Source organism: Musca domestica, unplaced genomic scaffold, assembly GCF_030504385.1.
Source record: "Musca domestica strain aabys unplaced genomic scaffold, Musca_domestica.polishedcontigs.V.1.1 45, whole genome shotgun sequence".
Taxonomy (NCBI): Eukaryota; Metazoa; Arthropoda; class Insecta; order Diptera; family Muscidae; genus Musca; species Musca domestica.
In genome coordinates this window covers 5,510,546-5,532,512 of record NW_026712335.1, presented here as the reverse complement: position 1 = coordinate 5,532,512, position 21,967 = coordinate 5,510,546, and the positions used below count along the sequence as shown (strand labels likewise).

The window sequence follows — 21,967 nt, the reverse complement described above, 5'->3', positions numbered from 1 at the left end:
GAATTGACCTGTTCGTCTGTTTGTGATTTCGTCGGGATTAAAAATATTCGCGGTTTAATGGAAAATATGACTTTTATTTAACACAAATGTTATGGTTATGGTGTTATGGTTTCACCCACTAAATATTACCGATGACCATCAAAATTGGAAGACTTCTAGCCACCCTTAAAATCTAGCTCCATGCTATCTTCCACTTGGATTGGTCCATAATTGCGACCTGTAGAGCAACTGCAAAATCAGGCATTTTTTCCGTTGTTGATCCATTTCAACCCCTAAATATTATGCAATCATCTCTAAAAACAATAGGGTTCTATTCTGATCATAACCCCACCTCCATTTTCAATTTCGTGAGGATCGGACTATAATTGCGACCTGTAGAGTGATTACAAATTAAAATGGACAGACGGATAGACGGACGGACGGACATACATAGCTAGATCGACTCAGCTCGGCGAGATAGGAAGATCCATATATACTTTCCTATGTGGGAAACCAATATTTCGAGGTGTTACATAATTTTTGGCCCAATCAAACTTATAACACCCCCAACACATAGTGTTGTAGGGTATAAAATAGATTATGTTACGTCCTGTATTAATTGCGTATTCCAGGAAGCTCTTGCACCAAAGTATTTGATAATGCTTCTTAGATTTATGTGTCTTAAGGTAAGGTCACATTGAGCAAATATTTGACCCAAACATGTTTTATCATATTTTCCCAAAAAAATGTTGTTTTCATACAGAGTTCATTTTGTGTGCACATTGCTCACATTTATTTGACAAATTTTGTTTGTTCAAACACCCATCAAATAGTGGCAAATAAAGCAATGACAAAACAGGTTTGACGTGCGATCACATTTGAAAAATATATTTGAATAAAAAGCATTTTGATCAAACTGTCAAAAAACAAAAAATTGTTTGGTCGAAATATTTAAAAGAAGTTATGTAGTAGGAAGAGGCGCTTTTTATTTTATGTTGTGGTGCAGCATTATATATTGCCGTCAAAGAGGACGAATCCATGAAAAATAGAAAGAAAAGACCATGGGTTCGAGAATGGTTGCGTCAAAGAAAAGAGGAAGGATGTTGCGTAAAATTGCTGACTCAACTGCGGGCTGAAACACCATCGCTCTATAAAAGTTTCTTGAGGATGAACGCGGCAGATTTTGACAATTTGGTTCCTTCACTAGAGCAATGAGTTTAAAAATATCTTCCTCTGCCCACTCCTTTGCAACCTTTGGCTTTCCCCGAGATTTCTTCTGCGGCACTTCATATTTGATTTCCCTTTTATTTATTAATTTTTTTGGAATTACTTCTCACTTCAACTTTCTATTATTCCTTTTTGTCTTTTTGTAGGTAAACGTTTATCTGCACAGCTGTTTTACATGTCAATGTTGTATATGAAATAAAAACGCTTTTAGCGATCAACGTCTCTTGGGATTTTAATATACAACTTTTCAGTTGTAAATCGAGTAATTTTGGTTTTAATTGGTAACATTCCATTTGTAATTCGAGAAATACATTTGTAATTCAAATTATTGCATTTATAATTTGAATATGTCTAGTTGAATTGAATTTCAATCCAGTTGTAAATTGAGAATTCTATTTTTAATTCGAATAATTCCATTTGCAGTTCGAATAAAACTAAATAGCATTGCAATTGGAATTCTCAATTTAAAAAAGTAAATTATTTGAATTACAAACATATTGCTCAAATTACATATAAAATGTTACGAATTAAAACTAAAATAATTCCTTTACAACTGAAAAGGAACAAAAAGATATTTGTATGTTGTTGTTGTTATCTGCAATGCATTTGCGGTATTAATATAATAATATAATGTGTAAATATCAAATTGCTTGAGAAAAGTGATTTTTAAATATAAAAAGCTGACAACAGCTGTTATTTCTCACTGTTTTCTCATACAAAACCATTGTAAGGTCAAATAAATGTTTACTCTAAATAGAGAAAAATATTTGATTAAAGGTGTTCACATTGTGGCCACATTGATCAAAAATTTTCTTTGCAGACAAATAACTTTGTTTTCTCGAAATCAGCTGTTTTTGTGTTTGCCCTACAAAAATATTTTGTGGTCAGATTGTGGCAAAGAAATATTTGAACTTTTTCGTCAAATATTTGCTCAATGTGACCTTACCTTTAGTGGCATTTGAAAAATTATTTTAAGCAATCGACATCTATTAGAGGCACATGAAAAATGTTTTAAACGAAATGGGGGTACTTTATAAAATATTCGAGAAAAATCCACGTTTGCATTTAAAATATATAACACTGTGCGACAAATTTCAATTTTTCCATAATTACGGTGCTGATTTTAGCGGCATTATTCACGAGAATTGTTTCAAATGTCGTATTTGCAGTTCGTAACTGGTACTACAGCCTGTGACGGAAAATTGCGTACGCAGTCTTCCGTCTTCCGTATAGCTCCCATATAACGGTACCTCCCTATATTTGGCATTTTAATGATAATAGCGACATTATTAACCGGATTTTTTTAATTTTCGTATTTGCAGTTCGTAACGGGTACTACTACTGTCTGCCGTCTTCGTATAGACTTCAATATAGCAATAACTCCCTAATTAGTATTAGAATTTTTATGCTTTTTAACATTACTTTTAAACGTATTTTATTTGATTTCAAAATTCCTTCCAAATGGTGGAGGGTATTCAAAGTTCAGCCCGGCCGACATTACTGGTTTTATACTTGATAATACTTAAATCTGTCATAATTTGAGAAACAAGTCGATGATTCTTTTAAACAACCAAAAATCTAATGTGAATATATAATTCATCGGCTGACTCCTTCTGGAAACCACCCCCCCCCCCCCCCAACAAAAGGTTTAAATTTTGAATAACAATTATTCGCATAACCTTTAAAATAAATGTTATATTTTTTTTACATTCTGCTCATCTCATCTGACACCCCATTTAAAAATCTTAAATCAGAAAATCTTAATACGCATTTTATAATTATTAGATGACGAGTATTATTACAGTTTTTGCATATATCCTAAGTTTCCTTTGAATGTTACGGTCTACGAAGTTTTAAATACATGGGATTTGTAGATATAACATAAAGAGTTGTCCGCTATTGACCCTATTCCTACACGTTTTTATACCCTCCACCATACTATGGAGGGTATATTAACTTTGTCATTCCGTTTGTAACTCCTCGAAATACTCATGTCAGACCCAACAAAGTATATATATTGTTGATCAGCGTAAAATTCTAAGTCGATTTAGCGATGTCCGTCTGTCTGTCTGTCTGTCTGTCCGTCCGTCTGTTGAAATCACGCTATCTTTCGAATGAATTGAGATAGATGGCTAAAATTTTGCACACATGTTTATTTTTCCAGTAGGCAGGTTAAGTTCGTAAATGGGCCATGTAGGTCCACGTTTTCATATAGCCCCCATATAACGGTACCTCCCTATATTCGGTATTTTGATGATTTTAGCGACATTATTCAACGGAATTGTTTCAAAATTGGTATTTGAAGTTCGTTATGGGAACTACAGTCTGTGACAGAAAATTGTCTGTGCGGGTCCAGGTCTTCGTATAGGCCCCATATATCAGTACCTCTCTATATTCGGTATTTTGACGATTTTAGGTACAATACCCACCGAAATTGTTTGAGATGTGGTATTTGAAGTTCGAAATGGATGCTACAGCCTGTGACAGAAAATTGTCTATGCTGGTCCAGGTCTTCGCACAGCTCCAATTTAACGGCACCTCCTTATATACGATATTTTGATGATTTTAGCTACATTATTCACCGTTTATTTCAAGTTTCGAATTTGAATATGGTAATGGCTTATGACAAACAATGCCTATGTATGTCCACGTCGTATAGACCCCAATATAACGGCTATATTCGGTATTTTTAAAATTTTAACAGAATTTTTTAAAGATTTTATTTTTTAAAAATTTCAAAATTCGTTGCACTTGGTGGAGGGTATTAAAAGTTCGGCCCGGCCGAACTTACTGCTTTTTAACTTGTTATTTTTCAGTTCGCACTACGATAAACATAGGACTGATGGACATCGTAAAATCGACTCGAAATGCCCCCCAAAAACACATCTCGCCCAAAGAGATATTGGGTTCAAAAACGTTATTTCGATCATTTATATCATATCTAGCCATATGGTTGAGTGTATAAAAAACACGTGAAGATAATCCCCCTGCTACCTACCCTGTTCTTCATTTACGCCCATTAATATAAACATGTTATGGAACATAGAATATCTGCCGGCACATAATAGCGGCCAATAAAACAGCAAAATTGATAACTTGGAAATTATTATCTACAACCTAATGGGTTGCAATTAGTTTTCATTTTCATTGAGTGGATACCGTTTCGGAAGTAACGGACGTCGTAATGTTTGTTCCTAAAGTGTCGATTCTTCTACTTTTGGCCTTGCTACTCAATTTGCAATCTGTGCAAGGGAAGAACATAACGGATTATCATCTAAATTATGAGGGGTAAGTGAGGGGGAGTGGAATTATTAAAATCGACAATTTCAAAATATAATGCTCTGCTTTTCAGTTATAAAATCTTCGACATTCATCTGGAGAATCCTAAAGAATATAAGAGCTTTATGGACGATTTTCACAAATCCCTAGATGTCATTGGCCGGGGAGAAGAGCCACATAGCATACGGGTGCTGTTGGAACCATCGAAAATACCAACCATCAAAAACTATCTAAAGAAACACCACCTGACATATGCCACTATCAATAACAATGTTGCTAAGAGTGTGCACATCGAAAGAGTGGTTCAACGTGCCAGTCGTTCCGCTGCCAACAATAATGACGACGATATCAACTTTTATAGCTATCAGCGTTTTGACGTTATCAATAAATACTTGGATAGATTGGCAGCGGAGTTCCCCCAACAGGTGAACACTGTGGAATTGGGCCAATCGTATGAGGGTCGTACCCTAAAAGCTATACACATTCACAGCCAGCAGAGCGGTGACAAATCGGAAAAGAAACCTCTCATATTCATAGATGCTGGCCTGCATGCCCGCGAATGGATTGCCCATGCAACGGCTTTGTATGTCATACAACAATTGGTTGAAAATGCAACATTCTATCGAAGGGAATTGGAAATGTATGATTGGCTGATATGGCCGGTGGTGAATCCCGATGGTTATGAATATTCCCATACGAGCGAAAGATTTTGGCGTAAAACAAGACAACCCGATCCAGAGGGGTATTCCAAATGTGTGGGGGTGGATTTGAATCGAAATTTTGATTTCTATTGGGCTTTTGTGGGTAGCTCTTTTGATCCCTGTGATATTGATTATCATGGACCTGAACCATTTTCAGAGCCGGAAGCAGTTGCCTTAAGGGAGCTGCTGTTCAAGGTGAACGATACATGTAAAATGTATCTCACACTGCATTCGTATGGTGGTTATTTCCTGTATCCCTGGGGTTATGATAAGTAAGTAGATGATTTAAAAATTTAACAAATTTTATAGAAATAATTTATTTCTGACTTCAATTTTAGTGTTTTACCCCCAAATTGGCGTTATTTGGATGCCGTTGCCCGTGCTGGGTTAGAAACTATTCGCAATGCTTCCGGATCTTTTTATACGGCAGGCAGCAGTGCCCGCACCCTGTATCCCGCCTCGGGAGCCAGTGATGATTTTGCCTATGGTGTGGCCAAAATTCCTGTTGTCATGTGCATGGAGTTACCTTCCGGTGGTAGTGGGTTTGATCCCCCTGCTGATCGTATACTGCCTTTGGTCGCAGAAAGTTGGCAGGGGATACGTGCTATGACACGGGAGGTTCATGATTATCCCTTACGTAATGGTGCAAGAGATATTGAATTTAATTTATTGTTGGGAATTGGAATTTTATTATTTGTTTTTATTCAATTTTAAAATCTAATACAAAATATTGGAAACTAAAAAAAAGAAAAAAAAAAAAAAAACAAGTAAGCAAAGGCTACAGTCGAGCGGGGCCGACCGTTGAATACCCTACAACACTATAATAAACCATACAGTTTATATAGGCGAAGTACTCGACAGAATTCCACAAGATATTGAGACAAATAATTAAAGAAAACCATCAGGTTTCGTTCTCTAATTTTCGAAAAATAACAACTTAAACTAATTTGCTCATTTCCAATTTATTGGTAGATGTTGCACTTAAATGGTCTTCCTAGATCTGGAACCAATATTTCCCAAAGACCTATAATCTCTCAGAAGTGGCAAAAGATTAACATTTATTATTGGTTTTTGACTGAAACGCATCTATATGAGATACAGACATTTGACTATATTCTTCAACGAAATCAGCGTTAACGAAATAGTCAGAAGTGCGTCTTTCCTGTATTTGTGAATTCTCCAAAGAGTCTCTGGAATGGACATTTTCGTATTTTGTCTACAAAAGTTGGCAAACTATTTCACACATTGAATATTTTTGGATGGCCACCCGAAACTGCTTGGCTTTTGCAATGTGCGGTAACCCCCATTCAAATGTGCGTGAGGATCGGGCGATAATTACGACGTGCCGACAATTTTGCAGTTTTTTGGTCCATTTCAACCCCTAAATATATGGCGATCATCTCCAAAAAGAGTAGGCTCCTATTCTGACCCTCATCTTATCCCCATGCAAAATTTCGTAAGGATCGGGCCATAAATGCGATCTGTATATGATATCCTGATATCCCAACTACTTAGTTTTGTTAGCTGTAGGAATATTACCAAATGTTTAATTCAAAATGAAAATATACCAAAAATATGACAAAATTGAAAAAATATGAGAAAATTTTACAAAATCAATATTTTCATCTTTAGAGAGATATTTTTATGCGATTTTTTTAGACGCTTTTTCTTTCCTGCCAAGAGGCCATTCTGAATTAATGAGAACTGTCGAAATCAGTTCAGCCGTTCTCGACATATAAGAGATCTTTCAAGCATATCTTCTTTGATAGACATATATATCGCACATATTTTGCTATATATCCGATTTGTTGGATGTTAACATCAATGTAAAGATCAGAAGTAACCTTGTCACGGCTTTATGATTTCGCCGGGATTTAAAATATTCGCGGTTTGATGAAAAATTTTGAATTTTTTCAATACAAAAGATATGGTTTATTTTACCCGCTAAATATTATCCGATGACCACCCAAATTGGTAGGCTTCTTCCCCGCCCTAAACTCTAGCTACATGCGAAATTCCGCGTCGATTGGTCTATAATTGCGACCTGTATAGCTACTGCAAAATCCGAAATTTTTTCATTATTTGGTCCATTTCAACCCCTAAACATTTGGCGATCATCTCCAAAAGAAATAGGGTTCTATTCTGACCCTAGCCCCACCTCCATTCTAAATTTCGTGAAGATCGGACCATAATTGCGACCTGTAGAGTGATTACAAATTAACATGGACAGACGGACAGACGGACAGACGGACGGACGGACATACATAGCTAGATCGACTCAGCTCGGCGAGCTAGGAAGATCCATATATACTTTCCTATATGGGAAATCAATATTTCGAGGTGTTACATAAATTCTGGCCCAATCAAACTTATAATACCCCCAACACATAGTGTTGTAGGGTATAAATACAAATAAAAAATGTGTGGAATCGGCCTGGACTGATCATTTTATACCCTTCACCATGTGAAAACTTGATTGATGACCAAAAAGAAGTTGAACACTCAGAACCCTCAAATTACAGTTGATTAACCTTTCCCCCAAATCAGGATGTACCATTCTTTCGGGACTATGATTACTATCTACTGAGAAGCCGATACATTAAACTACATTTGAATTGATTGAATACTGCGATCAAAACCTGTAAAATATCGAAAAACAGAAGGGGTTTCGTCAAAAATTGGATGTACATTGCAGTTTTTGCGCAAGTAAGCTACTTGAAGGGGAAATATTACTACCTAAGAGAAGCCCGGCCCCACCTACCTATGTCGGTGATACATAACAGTAAATTTTCTGGCTTTTAAGGATATATATATTTTTCAAGTTTTCCCTTTAAAAATCTTCAAAATCTTTTATCGAAGATAATATTAGTAAAGCCATTGCTCAATGGACCCGAATCCAATTTTTCTATCCAAAACTATTTCAACGTCTTTGTATGTGAACCCTTGAGAACAACAGATACCCCGATACCAAATTTCGGAATTCCAGCTCTATCCTAAGACCGAATTCCAATTGTGATACCTAAATTTTTTTACAGTTGGTCGAGGTCACTGTTGGTGTAGTGAATGTTTTCATGAGTAGTATCATGTTCAAAACCACCTCTTTATCTCCATCCTAGACACCAACAGTGACCTCGACCAAATTTCAAAATGTCAAATGCCACAAAATGTACCATTTCGTATATTTGTAATAAGCATCTCCAAGACCTCCACCTTCTCTCAACTACAGACACCAACGGTGAAATCTATTTGGGAATTTAGCTCTATCCGCGTTTAGATCTTCTCGTACAGTTAAAGTCTGTGTTTTCAAAACAATCTCCATATCTCAACCTCAGAAACCAACAGTGACCTTAATATCAAATATCTGAATTTAAGCTCTGTAATTTACACCCATTGCCAAAATTAGTACTATTAAGTACAATTATAGTACGCAGCCCCAAAATTAGTCCTTCTCTTAACTACAGACACCAAGAAAGACATCAATATCAAACTTCAGGATTTTAGCTATATTCCTTCAGCCAATACCAAATATAGCACTATTTAGTACTTTTTGAATAACTATACCACATATTTTCCAAACCACCTTTATATCACAGACATCAAAAGTGATATCTAGAGTGAGATAAAAAAACTGCAACAGAGTCAAATGCCATAATTTTTACATTTTATTTAAATTTTATTGAACGAATAGAAAAATATGTCGGAAATAGTATCAAATTTTAGAATAAGTTTAGATTTATTCGAATTGGTCTCCTTTGGCACGAATTATGGCTGCCCAAATGTTGCTCTGCGGTATTTTGGCCCATTTTCGGCGAACCGCTTGCTTGAGGTGACCGACACTTTGGTATTTTTTAGTGCCAACCTTACTTTCCAAAATACTCCAGACACAATAGTCCAACGGATTGGTATCCGGAGATTTTGGTGGTCATTGTGCGCTGGAAATGAAGCAAGGACCCTCATTTTGTAACCATTACGTACTGAGTGCGATGGTGTTGAGTTCTGTTGGAATGTCCAAGGTCTGTGGCCAAAATGTTTGCGTGCCCAAGGCATTTGTTCTGATGCCACGGTCGGCGCACATTTTCAGCTGACCTCTTTGGCAAGTAAACGCGATCATTTTGTTTGTTTATAAACTGGTGGACAACGAATGTTTTTTCATCGGAGAAAATCAAATTCGGCAGTTCACCACATTCGGCCAAGCGAAGCAACTCTTTAGCTCTTTTGAGTCTATTTTCTTTCTGCTGCGGTGTAAGTTCTTTAACTTTTTGGAATTTCAATGGCTTTAGCCCGCACTCATTTTTCAATATTTGCCGCATGGAATATTGCGATATGTTCAGTTCACGAGCCCTTTTTCGGCCAACTTCGACGCGGGTCTCAATCAAGTCACTTATTTACTTTTCGAACCTTTTCTGCTGATGTTGCTGTTTTCTTCCGTCCACTTCTTTGACGTCGGGCTACGCTACCAGTATCACGGTAACGAGCGATGGTACGAGACACAAAAGATTTATTCACATTTAAATGCTGGAGTGCTCTAACGATAGCCACTTGTGGTTTTCCAGACAAATATAAAAAAATCTCACTATCACGCTTGAATTCCATCGCGAATAACTTTTTTTCTGGAAAATTCTCACCAAAATGCTTTAGTACGATTGTAAACAATATAATGAGTTGTCATTGGAATAATTTTAACTAGTGACCTAGAAATGACAGCAGTCTGAAGTTGGTTGCAGTTTTTTCATCTCACACTGTATAAATATATTGTAGCACCCACATAACGCTACCCCAAGATATTCGGTATTTCCAGGATTTAGGCGACATTATTCACTGGAATTGCGTCGAATTTCGTATTTGAAGTTCGTTATGGGTACTACCACATCTTAATATAACTACCATACAACGGTACCTTCCTATATTCGGAATTTTGATGATATTAGCGATATTTTTCACCGGAATTGTTTCGAATTTTATATATAGAAGTTCGGAATCGTTACTACAGAATATGACAAAAAATTACTTATCCAGCAACATGTCTTCGTATAGCCCCCATACAAAGTTTTTCATTTGAGCAGCATTTTTGACGAATTTTTTTTATGTTTATAAATAGTATAAATATTTTAAATGTGAAAAAATCACTTTAAATATAACTTTAACACGAAGTGAAAACAGTAAAGCCCTGACATCGACGAAATTTCTTAACATATCTTGACCACATAAATTGCAGCTCCTCCATTTTAATCAATTTTGTTTTTATACGCTCCACCATTGTATGGGGGGTATATTAACTTTGTCATTCCATTTGCAACTCCTCGAAACACTCATGTAAAATTCTAAGTCGATTTAGAAATGTTCGCCAGTCTGTCTGTTCGTCTGTCTGTTGTAATCACGTTATGTTTCGAACGAATTGAGATAGGAGGCTATAATTTTGCACAGGGGTGTGTGTTTGCCAGGCAGGTGAAGTTCGTAAATGGGGCATATCGGTTCACGTTTTCGTATAGCCCCCATACAACGGTACCTCCTGATATTCGGTATTTTGACTACTTTAGCAACATCAATCACCCGAATTGTTTTAAATTTCATATTCGAAGTTTGTAATGGGTACTACAGCCTATGCCTAAAAATTATATGTCTACGTCTACGTATAGCCTCCATATAACGGCACATCCCTATATTGGGTATTTTGATGTTTTTGCGACATTATCCACAGATTATGTTTCAAATGATAAAAATTTACTTATGCAGGTCCAGGTCTTCATATAGCCGCCGTATAAAGGTCACCATTTAAATGGTATTTTTTGTAATTCGTTAAAATTTTTGAAGTTCCAAACGTCCAAATGGTGGAGGGTATTCGGCCGGGCCGAACTTAGCTGGTTTTTTAATTGTTTATTTATTTATTTGCACAAAAGAAAATCTTTATTAGCGACATCTACATCAAACTTAGCTACTGTTATTCAGTAATGTGTTAAAGCTCGTTTAACAAAATTTTAATTGTATTATTTCCTCCATGTACTTTGATCGATCGATATAGATAAATATGATTTTTAAAATTTATTATATGCAAAATTATTTTCAAATTTTATTTGTTATTAAAAAAATTGGAAACAATTTTCAATATTTCTCTATTACAACTTCGGCCATTGCACGCACACCAATCCAAGTTTCCTCTAGGATTTGTTCAATTTGTCTTACGGGTGGATCAAATCCCAAGAAGCCACCAGCAGACATTTCAATGCATATGGCAATGGGTATCTTTACTTCGCCCACAGCATAATCGGCGGAATCACCCGATGTGGGATACATAACTTGATAAGTATTGCCATAGGTGTAACTGCTACCGGTGGCCCTGACAATGGCCATGGCAGCAGCATCGGCAACATCCATCATATCGAAATAGTTGTCGGGTAATTCACTAAATTGAAATTTTCATTTTCATAAAAAATAAATTCTACAAAGGCAGGTTGCAGGTACTTACTTTGTGTGACCCCAAGGCAGTAGAAAATAATTGCCATAGGAGTGAAGGGTCAAATACCACATCATACGTCCCCGATAGGTATGCAAAATATCCCTGACCACCTGAGTTTCGGGTTCGGAAAATGCCTTATCACCATGATAGGTTTCATCACAGGGATCGGGAGAAGCTCCCTCCTCCCATCCCCAATGATGGTCAAAATTACGATTTGGATCTGTGCCATAACACTCCTCTTCACCCACTCCCACGTTGTTGGGACGCCGTGTCTTACGCCAATAACGAGACACTTCATGACTGTATTCATAGCCATCGGCATTGACCACGGGTAGTATCACCCAATCGTATTCTTCCAACAGGTCTTTGTTATTTTCATAATTCTCCAACAGTTCACGCATAATGTGTAGGGTCATGGCGGGGGTTATCCATTCACGGGCATGCATGGCGGCATCAACAAAGATGACCTTCTTATCGTGGCGTTTATCACCATTTGTAATGGTAATGACCTTCAGGGGACGTCTCTCATATGACCAACCAAAAGTTTTCACATACACCCTTGTGGGATAGAGCTGAGCCAATACCTCCAAATGGGTATTGATTTCATCATGACGATAATAACGTTCGAAAGCATTCAAAGGATACTCGGGCGGGGTGTTGCGTAAATTTTCCTGGCGTTCCTTGAGTATCACCTCGGAAATGTCATCGTGCAGCAAAGTGAAATTCAATTGGAGGCGTTCTAAGGATTCCCTCAGCTCGTCATTCAATTGAGGTGGAATTAATACCTTGGAAATATCCTCCGGACGTCGGGCCACATTTAGGAAGTCATATTTTCGATTCGCCTTACTCAGCTCGTACAGGCTGCGCAATTGATGTTCATCTTGGGCATAAACATTGTAAATTTTATAACTTAAATGGAAAATTTAAAAAAATGTTAATCTTATTTTGTTTTTCTCTTTCCGTTTTGTTCAGCTTACTTCTTATAGAGTTCAAAGGACCGCACAAAGGTCACACCTATCAAAACAAGTCCAAATAGAATTTGAAAATTATTTCTCCACCACATCGTCGTGTCCAAGTTGTTGTCAAAACTAATTTCTCAAGTCGTAATTTTGGTAGCAAACAGCTACCTTATTTTGGGGCGGCTAAATCGATTTATCATTTTATGATGACCATAATTGTTGCGATATTCAGCCATAGATATACTTTATGATATAAGTTGCCCATATCATGATGGTTATTTGTTTTCAAATTTTGAAAGTACCGACGAACGCGGTAATGATAAAATGTAGTGAACTTTTAGGCATCTGTTTTTTTTTTTGAGTTGTTAGAGAGAGAGCAATTTAAAAAGCATTAAATTCGGTTGAAAAGAAAACAATTCAAAATAAAACCAGTAAAGAAAGTCCTAAAGTCGGGCGGGCCGACTTTTTGATACCCTACACCACTTTCCTAATTTAGTAGAGCTCCGCATAACAATTAAAAGTTTTTATGGGAGAATTAAATCATACACGCTATGTTTATAATTATAATTTAAAGTTCAAAGGACTAAATATGCCGTATCTTTTAAATTCGGACTTGTATTGCCCATTGGGTGCAAAATTAATTTGAAATCCGATAAAGATATATATGGAAGCTGTATCCAAATCTGAACCGATCTCGATCAAATTTGGCAAATATCTTTCTGATCTGTATTTGATATATTTCCTGAATATCGTTATTACGGAGTGCATATTACGGCTGTGGGTAACAAATACAACAAATCGGATGACCAATATATATGGTAGCTATAGCTATATCTGAACCGATTTTCACCAAATTTGGCATACTAGCTCCTAGACCAAATTCCATCCCATTCCAAAGTGTTTACAATTGTTTAAAATTTGTTATTGGGTGAACTGATAGTGCTTTAAATCTGAAATTTGGTATTAGGGTGGCTGTTCATGTGTATCCTGGACATATGGCTGTGGTTTCTTAAATGTGTACTATAATTGTATTTGGTACTGGGTGAAGGAATAGAGATAAAATTCTGAAATTTGATATTTACATTACTGATTTTGAAATTAGACGGTGGTTTAGAAATGCGTCCAACATTTGTTCGAAAAGTACTTAATGGTACTGAATTCGGTATTTGGTGAAGGGATTGGGGTGAAATCCTCCACCAAGTTTGAGGATTCCGTCACCCAATAGCAAATTAAGTACAAATGAGTATAACTATAGTACGCATTTACAAAAGCAGTTCATTCTCTCACCCACAGACACCAACAGCGACATTCATATCAAATTTCACGATTCCAGCTGTATTCCTTTACCAAATACTAAATTTGGTACCATATAGTACTTTTTGTACAATTATAGTACACATTTTCAAAACCACCTCCATACAGTTTGAGATAAAAAAATCTGCAACAAAGTCAAACGTCATAATTTTTACATTTTTTTTAAATTTTATTAAATGAAAGCAAAAAATGTCGGAAATAGTATCAAATTTTAGAATAAGTTTAGATTTGTTCGAAATGGTCACCTTTGGCACTAATTATGACCTTCAAACTGACAATGAAACCGTCACATGCTGCCCGAATGTTGCTCTGCGGTATTTTGGACCATTCCCGGCGAATCGCTTGCTTCAGGTGATTGACACTTTGGTATTTTTTAGTGCCAACCTTGCAGAATAGTCCAACGGATTGTTATCGGGGGATATTGGTGGCCATTGTGCGCTGGAAATGAAGCCAAGACCTTCATTTGGTAACCATTATTGTGCGATGGTGCTGAGTTCTGTTGGAATGTCCAAAATGTTTGGGTGCCCAAGGCTTTAAAACATCCTCTAGAATACTTTCGCGATAATATTCGGCATTTATTCCGATGCCACGGTCGATTAATAAGAGCGAAGAGTGACCATCGGCTGTTATGGAGGTCCACACCATCAACTTGGCCGGCGCTTGAGTTCTGGTGGCCAACCGAAGGCTCTCATTTTCAACTGACCTCTTTGGCAAGTAAACACGATGATTTTGTTTTTTAACAAACTGCTAGACAACGAATGTTTTCTCATCGGAGCGGAGAAAATCAAATTCGGCAGTTCACAACTTTCGGCCAAGCGAAGCAACTCTTTAGCTCTTTTAAGTCTATTATCTTTCTGTTGCGGTGTAAGTTCTTGCACTTTTTGGAGTTTCAATGACTTTACCCCGAGCTCATTTTTCAATATTTGCCGAATGTAATATTGCGATATTTTCAGATCACGAGCCATTTTTCGGTTACTGCGATGCGGGTTTCGATCAAGTCGCTTCTTTACTTTTCGAACCATTTCTGCTGATGTTGCTGTTTTCTTCCGTCCACTTCCTTAACGTCGGGCTACGCTACCAGTATCGCGGTAACGAGCGATGGCACGAGATACAAAAGATTTATTCACATTTAAATGCTGGAGTGCTCTAACGACAGGCACTTGTTGTCCAAATATGAAGAAATCACACTATCCCGCTTGAATTCCATCACGTATAACTTTTTTTCTGGAATATTCTCCTCAAAATACTTTTGAACGCTTGTAAACGATATAATGAGCTGTCACTTTAATAATTTTAACAGCTGTCGGACGAGTGGCTTAGAAATGACAGCAGTCTGAAGTTGGTTACAGTTTTTTCATCTCACCCTGTATAAATATATAAAAGAGTAGTGATATAACTGACTGACTGACTGATGTGTAATCAACGCTAAGACAAAATTGCTAGAATCTTGAAATTTTGCAGGTCTTGAAATTTTGCGGTCTTGGTTGCCAAAGAGGTCAGTTGAAAATGTACACCTTCGGTGATGGTCTGAGCCGCCATAACAGCCGATGGTCACTCTCCGCTCGTATTAATCGAGCGTGGCATCAGAATAAATGCCGAATATTACCGTGAAAATATTCTGGAGGGTGTATGAAAGCCTTGGGCATGCAAACATTTTGGCGGCAGACCTTGGACATTCCTACAGGACTTAGCACGCGCCACCCAAGAATAGTTACAAAATGAGGTTCCTCTCTTCATTTCCAGCGCACAATGGCCACCAAAATCTCCGAATACCAATCCATTGTACTATTGTGTTTGGAGTATTTCGGAAAGCATGGGTGGCACTAAAAAATACCAAAGTGTCGATCACCTCAAGCAAGCGCTTCGCCGGGAATGGGCAAAAATACCGCAGAGCAACATTTGGGCAGCATGTGCCAAGGTTGACCAATTCGAACAAATCTAAACTTATTCTAAAATTTAATAAAATTTAAAAAAGGAAGAGTTATGGCGTTTGATTTTGTTGCAGTTTTTTATTTCACCTTCATATATCAAGTTTTTTGCTCCATTCACAAAATACCAAGTGGTACCACTTCCGAAGATTAGTAGCATTTTAGAACGTAATCTTTAAGTTCGAAATTCCAAAAAACCTTTATACATCTGTCCTGCATTCAAGTTTTCCAAATTTCAGAATTTTAGCTTATTCTGTGTGTCCATACAAAGTAATTAATTTTTAGTAAATTTTAGTACTCTTCGTACCCTTTTAGAACGAATTTCCCAAAAAACCAAACTTTAACACATGCCTACTCGACCATCGTGCAACACTTCAAGATTCCAGCCATTTCGCCTGGGCGATAATTTTAGATCAGCATCTTATTTCACTGCTCTTTTATAGATTTTACTTTCATGTTACTTTCATTATTATACCCTCCTCGTTGGTAAGAATTTAATTTAAATTTGTAACGTTTTCCATTGTCAGTGCCTTTTAAGTCAAGGGATTTCCCGAATATTGGTATACGACGGGATGTCTTGTTTGGATGTTGAGATATTCCGCGACTAATAAATTTCTCAAATATAATTTTTAAATGAAAGTTCGATTTTTGAGTTAAATTACGATTAGATTTGATTATTTCTAAGCGATGATTTACGACGTATTAGACATTAATTTACGATTAGATAAGCGAATTGGCATGAGAGTTACTGGTAGGCGACATGCTTAGACTTGCGATGGGGTTGAAGGTAGTTGTGAAGTGTGTTCCGCGGTTAACGGATCACCACTGAAGATGTTGCGTTGCGGAGTATTAGTTTTGGCTTTGGGAGCCATTGTGGCTCTGAGCAGTGCCAGTAGCATTGCTTATGACGGGTAAGTATGGAAAAAGGTGAGAAATTTAATGGAAATGAAAATTGGATTTCGTTTTTGGATTTCAGTTACAAAATATTTGAGGTTGTACCCCAAACTAAGGAGCAAATTGACTTTTTGTTTGATTTGTCCAAATATGAAGACCTCTATGATTTCTTTGCCCTAAAGAAAATCCCCAATCATGTGGCCCGTGTCATGGTTAATCCCAATGAAGAGGAGAATTTCTTGACGGCTTTGGCCTCTTTGGACCTGTCACCCCGTGTGATCAACGAAAATGTTGGCAAGACCATTGAAAGGGAATTCCAGTTGACCAAGTTGAAGCGCAGTCTTTCACCATTCACCGGCAAGGGTCGCTTGAGCACTGAACGTTATTATTCTCATGGTGAAATCAATGCCTACATTGAGGATTTGGCTGAACGTTATCCCGCTCGTGTTGCTGTCCAACAAGTCGGCAAGTCGTACGAAGGTCGTGACATTAAAACCATTACCATTTCAAATGGTGATGGTCGTAAAAACAAGAATGTCATCTTCATGGATGGTGGTTTCCATGCCCGTGAATGGATCTCGCCCGCTGCCGTTTTGTATGTCATCGACCAATTGGTGGAGAACTTCGAGGAAAACTCTGCTCTTCTTGCTGACTACGATTGGGTTATTTTGCCCGTTGTCAATCCTGATGGTTATGAACACACCCAGACCGGAACATTGGCCCGTATGTGGCGTAAGACCCGCAAGCCATATACCTATTTGGGTAAGACTTGTTATGGTGCTGATCCCAATCGCAACTTCGATTTCCACTGGAATGAGGAAGGTGCATCCAACAATCCCTGTGTCGATACCTATGCCGGACCCAAGGCTTTCTCTGAAAATGAGACAATGATTGTGCGTGATCTTTTGCATTTCTTGAAGGGACGTGGTGTTATGTATCTGACCATTCACTCTTATGGCAATTATTTATTGTATCCTTGGGGCTGGACTGCGTGAGTTTCTTTAATTTTTCTTTTTAATAAATTGAAATTATATGTAAATGTTTTTTTTTTTGCATTTAGTGACTTACCCGAAACCTGGCCCGATTTGGATGAAGTTGCCCGTGCTGGTGGCGATGCCATCTATGAGGCCACCGGCACTGTCTACAGCGTGGGCTCATCCACCAATGTCTTGTACATTGCTGCCGGTGCCAGTGATGATTATGCCTTCTATGCCGGCTTCCCCATTTCCATTACCATGGAATTGCCTGGAGGTGGCTTGACCGGTTTCGATCCTCCAGCATCGAAAATTGATCAATTCGTCACCGAAACCTGGATTGGTATTCGCGCTATGGCCCACAAAGTTGTTGAGAAATATCCCACCGAAAGACCAGAATTTTTGTAAAAACAAAAAACATTTGCAACAAATTAAATGTTTTAATTAAATTCCAATAACAAAAAAAAACATAATTTTTAATTAATAACTTTTATCTATCAACCAAGTGAAGAGATAGAGAGGTTTTGATGACTGGGTGAAAGAACATTGTCTGATAAAGTATTTCGTAAACAACCTTTGTGGTTGGGGGTATTGGGTGATAGGAATTGGACGAACTGTATGAAAGAGGCATTAATAAATTAAAGGAAGGGACTCTTAGGGTGTCAGCAAGTTTTCAGGAGGTGAAATTTCTAGAATTTATGGGAAGACAATTTATCAAATTTTTCTTTTTGCTTTCAAAATATATTTAGATTTTAATTTTCACGATCAGGTGAAAAACTAAAGCTAGAATATACAAATTTCGATGAGAGTTACTGGATGAGGGTTATGGTGTAGAAGATCTTAAATTTAAAATTTAAAATTAAACAGGTAGGAATGTTAATTATCGCAATAGTTGTCTAATATTACAGAAATGGCGAGAGAGGGAACTGCATGAACAAAATTAGCGAAACAAGTGTTAATAGAGGCCTAATGAAACTAAAAACGAACTGTGGCTATGTCAAAATCAAATTTGGAAGATTTAGCTCTTGAAATGTGTTATAGAGCACTGCCCAGATGTTACCCTTTGCTTTTTGATCGGGGCACAGAAAGTTATGGTTGCGGCTATATATAATCCAGTAATGGCCATCCAAAATGCTAGACTCCTTCCCTGTCCTTAACTCCCAGAAAAATTTTAATTTGTTTGATCCATTTAGTCCCTGAATGTACATCTTCCAGCGGTTCTTGACTTATAAGCAGAATTATTAAGATACATTGTTTGTATACCCTCCACCATACATAGTACGGAGGGTATATTAACTTCGTCATTCCGTTTGTAACTCACCGAAATAATAATTTTAGACCCAACAAAGTATATATATTCTTGATCAGCGTAAAATTCTAAGACTATATAGCCCTCTTCATCTGTCCGACTGTTGTAAACACGCTACAGTCTAAACGAATTAAGATAAAAAGCTAAAATTTTGCATAGATCTATCTTTTGTCTGCAGGCAGGTCAAGTTCGAAGATAGGCTATATCGGTCCACGATATCGTATAGCCCCCATATAACGGTACCCCCGATATTCGGTATTTTGATGATTTTAGCAACATTTTTCAACGGAATTGTCTGATGTATCGGCACCTTCCGATATTAGGTATTTTAAAGATTTTAACAGAATTTTTAATGGATTTTTTTTCGTTATTTTCTAAATCGTTACAAATGGTGGAGAGTATTCAAAATTCGGCCCGGCCGAACTTACTGCTTTTTTACTGCCTATAGTGTGATTACAAATTAACATGCACAGACGGACGTATATACATAGATAGATGGACTCAGTTCGGCAAGATAGGAAGATCCATATATAGTTTCCTATGTCGGGGACCAATATTTCGAGGTGTTACATAATTTTTGGCCCAACCAAACTTATAAAACCCCCAACACATATGCTCTGTTGCAGAACCTGTAAGCATCTACTAGTTTTGCAATGTTTTTCTATATTTTTATATTTTTATTATTTTATATTTTTGCAGTTCTGGAACAGAGAATAGTGTTGTAGGGTATAAAAATCAATTGAAATCGTAAAAATGGGTATTTCATATTTTTAGTGGACCAATTCTGAAGGTTTCTCGTAGGACGGACAACGTCCAACTACGAGTGACCAAAGGGGTATTTTTGGTCCTTATTGAAAAATATGGTTGTAAACTCCATTTAATCGGAATCGTTGAAAGTCAAAATATTCTACAAAATTATTCGTCATTAATTTCTACTATTGATCCCAGAATAAAAGAAACGCCAGGAATTCAAAAATATTACAAAACACACTTGAGGGTATGGGGACTATAAACAGCGTGAACCTATACAGACAGCTCCGTCACAGAAGTTAGAACCGTTTACATCTGTGAATACCGAGTTTTGTACAATTTTATTAGAAAATACGATTTAAACCTTCAAAATACCAAATATCGGGAGGAATTGTTTTATGCAGCCCATACAGAAACGTGGACCGATATGGCTAATTCACGAACCTAACCTGCCTACTGATAACATATACATCTGCGCAAATGATTAGTATTTTATGTCAATTTGTTTGAAAGATAGGGAGCCTAGAACAGACAGATGGAGAGGGCGTCAATAAATTGACTTAGAATTTTACGCTGATTAAGAATTCCTAGACATTGTAGGGTCTAACATAAGTATTTCATGCAGTTACAAACGGAATAAAAATTTTAATATACCCAACATAGTATGGTGGAGGGTATAAACATATGTATATCATATGTTCAGCTTTTTTATTTCATTTAAAATTTCAAAAATCCGATATAGTTCTCATATTGCGGTGCCACTCAAAATTTGGTATTTTGAGGATTCACCAGACCGATCTATGAATGTTTGACTTGACAAATCCTAACAACGACATCTATTATTATGTAGTGACATTTATTCTGTTCTTTATCTCAAATAGAGTAATGCTTTTCTAGACATCCCAACACACAAAAAAAGAAGGAGTTACAATCTATCTATGAATATAAAAGAGTAGTAAAATAACTGACTGAGAATCAACGATCAGACGAAACGGCTGAAACTAGAAATTTTGCACGAGGGTCAGTCTTGGTGCGTAGGCGTGTGATAAGGCTGGGTGTTCGGAAATTCGTACTAAAAGGGTACGAAATGTACTAAAAAGTAATACAGAAATACAGGGAATACAGAATGCGCTAAAATTTGAAACAAAAGTCACTGATGGAGTGCAAGATAGATTTAACAACGAATTATTGCAAACCTCAAGTTTAAGGTTACAAATAGTTCTTAAATGGTACTAAACTTCTGAAAGGGTACCATTTGGAATTATGTGAACGGATAGAACTAAAAACTTCTAATTTGATGTGAGAATCAAGGTTGGAATAAAGTTTAATATTTGAAGGTTATTTTGGAAATTCATACTAAATGTTCGAACTGTACAAAATGGTACTAAATGTGAAACAATTTGATATAGGGCGGACGGATGAAAAGAGAGTTTTGAAATTTTGTATTGGGGTCTCTGTAGATAGTAGGTTTGTGATAAAGAGCTGGTTTTGGAAATGTGTACTACAAGTGCACGAATAGTACTAAATAGAACTTTACTTTGTACAATTAGGCATTGGGTGAAGAGATAGTGCTTGAAATCTGAAATTTGGTATAAGGGTCGCTGTTCTTATGTAGCCTGAACATATGGAGATGGATTTGAAAATGTGTTCTATAATTGTACGAAAAGTACTGAATGGTATTGAATTTGGAACATTTTGGTTTAGGGTGAATGAACGAAGGTGGAATTTTGACATTTTGCACGAAAAGTACTAAATAGTGATATATTTTGTACAGTTTGGTATTGGATGAACAGATGGTACTTGATATCTGAAATTTAGTTCATGTCTAGACTGGATAGATGGATGAGGTTTCGGAAATGCATCTTATATTTGTACGAAATGTAGTAAATGGTACTAAATTTGGTATTGAAGTCTCTGATGGTATCTGGAATTGGGATAAGGGCGTGATTTTGGAATTGTGTAAAGTAATCGTTCGAAAAATTCTTACTGTTACTAAATTTGTTATTGGGTGAAGGATCTAGGCTGAAATTCTGCGATTTGCTATTGAGGTCACAAATTTGAGTCTGTTCGAAAAGTACTAAGTGGTACTAAATTGGATATTAAGAGAAGGGATAGAGCTGGAATCCCGAAATTGGATATTGAGATCTCTGTTGTTATCTTTGGTTGAGATCTCTTCAATGTTTTTGAAAATGCTTACTA

At 36.9% G+C, this 21,967-nt stretch overlaps 3 protein-coding genes across 3 annotated transcripts; 2 read left to right on the top strand and 1 right to left on the bottom strand.

Annotated features, from left to right (window-relative positions):
* Positions 1 to 4,563: 4,563 nt before the first annotated feature.
* Positions 4,564 to 5,936, top strand: LOC101895600 (carboxypeptidase B). Its single transcript, XM_059127465.1, has 2 exons — positions 4,564 to 5,458; positions 5,525 to 5,936. Exons 1-2 carry the CDS (start codon positions 4,611 to 4,613, stop codon positions 5,898 to 5,900), a joined length of 1,224 nt encoding a protein of 407 aa, XP_058983448.1. The 5' UTR covers positions 4,564 to 4,610; the 3' UTR covers positions 5,901 to 5,936.
* A 5,331-nt stretch (positions 5,937 to 11,267) lies between these two features.
* LOC101895421 (carboxypeptidase B1) lies at positions 11,268 to 12,773 on the bottom strand. Its single transcript, XM_005180566.4, has 3 exons — positions 12,618 to 12,773; positions 11,650 to 12,549; positions 11,268 to 11,586 (listed from the first exon to the last, which is right to left on the bottom strand). Exons 1-3 carry the CDS (start codon positions 12,701 to 12,703, stop codon positions 11,286 to 11,288), a joined length of 1,287 nt encoding a protein of 428 aa, XP_005180623.2. The 5' UTR covers positions 12,704 to 12,773; the 3' UTR covers positions 11,268 to 11,285.
* Positions 12,774 to 16,601: 3,828 nt separating this feature from the next.
* On the top strand, positions 16,602 to 18,182 carry LOC101895246 (carboxypeptidase B1). Its single transcript, XM_005180565.4, has 3 exons — positions 16,602 to 16,752; positions 16,818 to 17,726; positions 17,796 to 18,182. Exons 1-3 carry the CDS (start codon positions 16,673 to 16,675, stop codon positions 18,115 to 18,117), a joined length of 1,311 nt encoding a protein of 436 aa, XP_005180622.2. The 5' UTR covers positions 16,602 to 16,672; the 3' UTR covers positions 18,118 to 18,182.
* Positions 18,183 to 21,967: the final 3,785 nt, after the last annotated feature.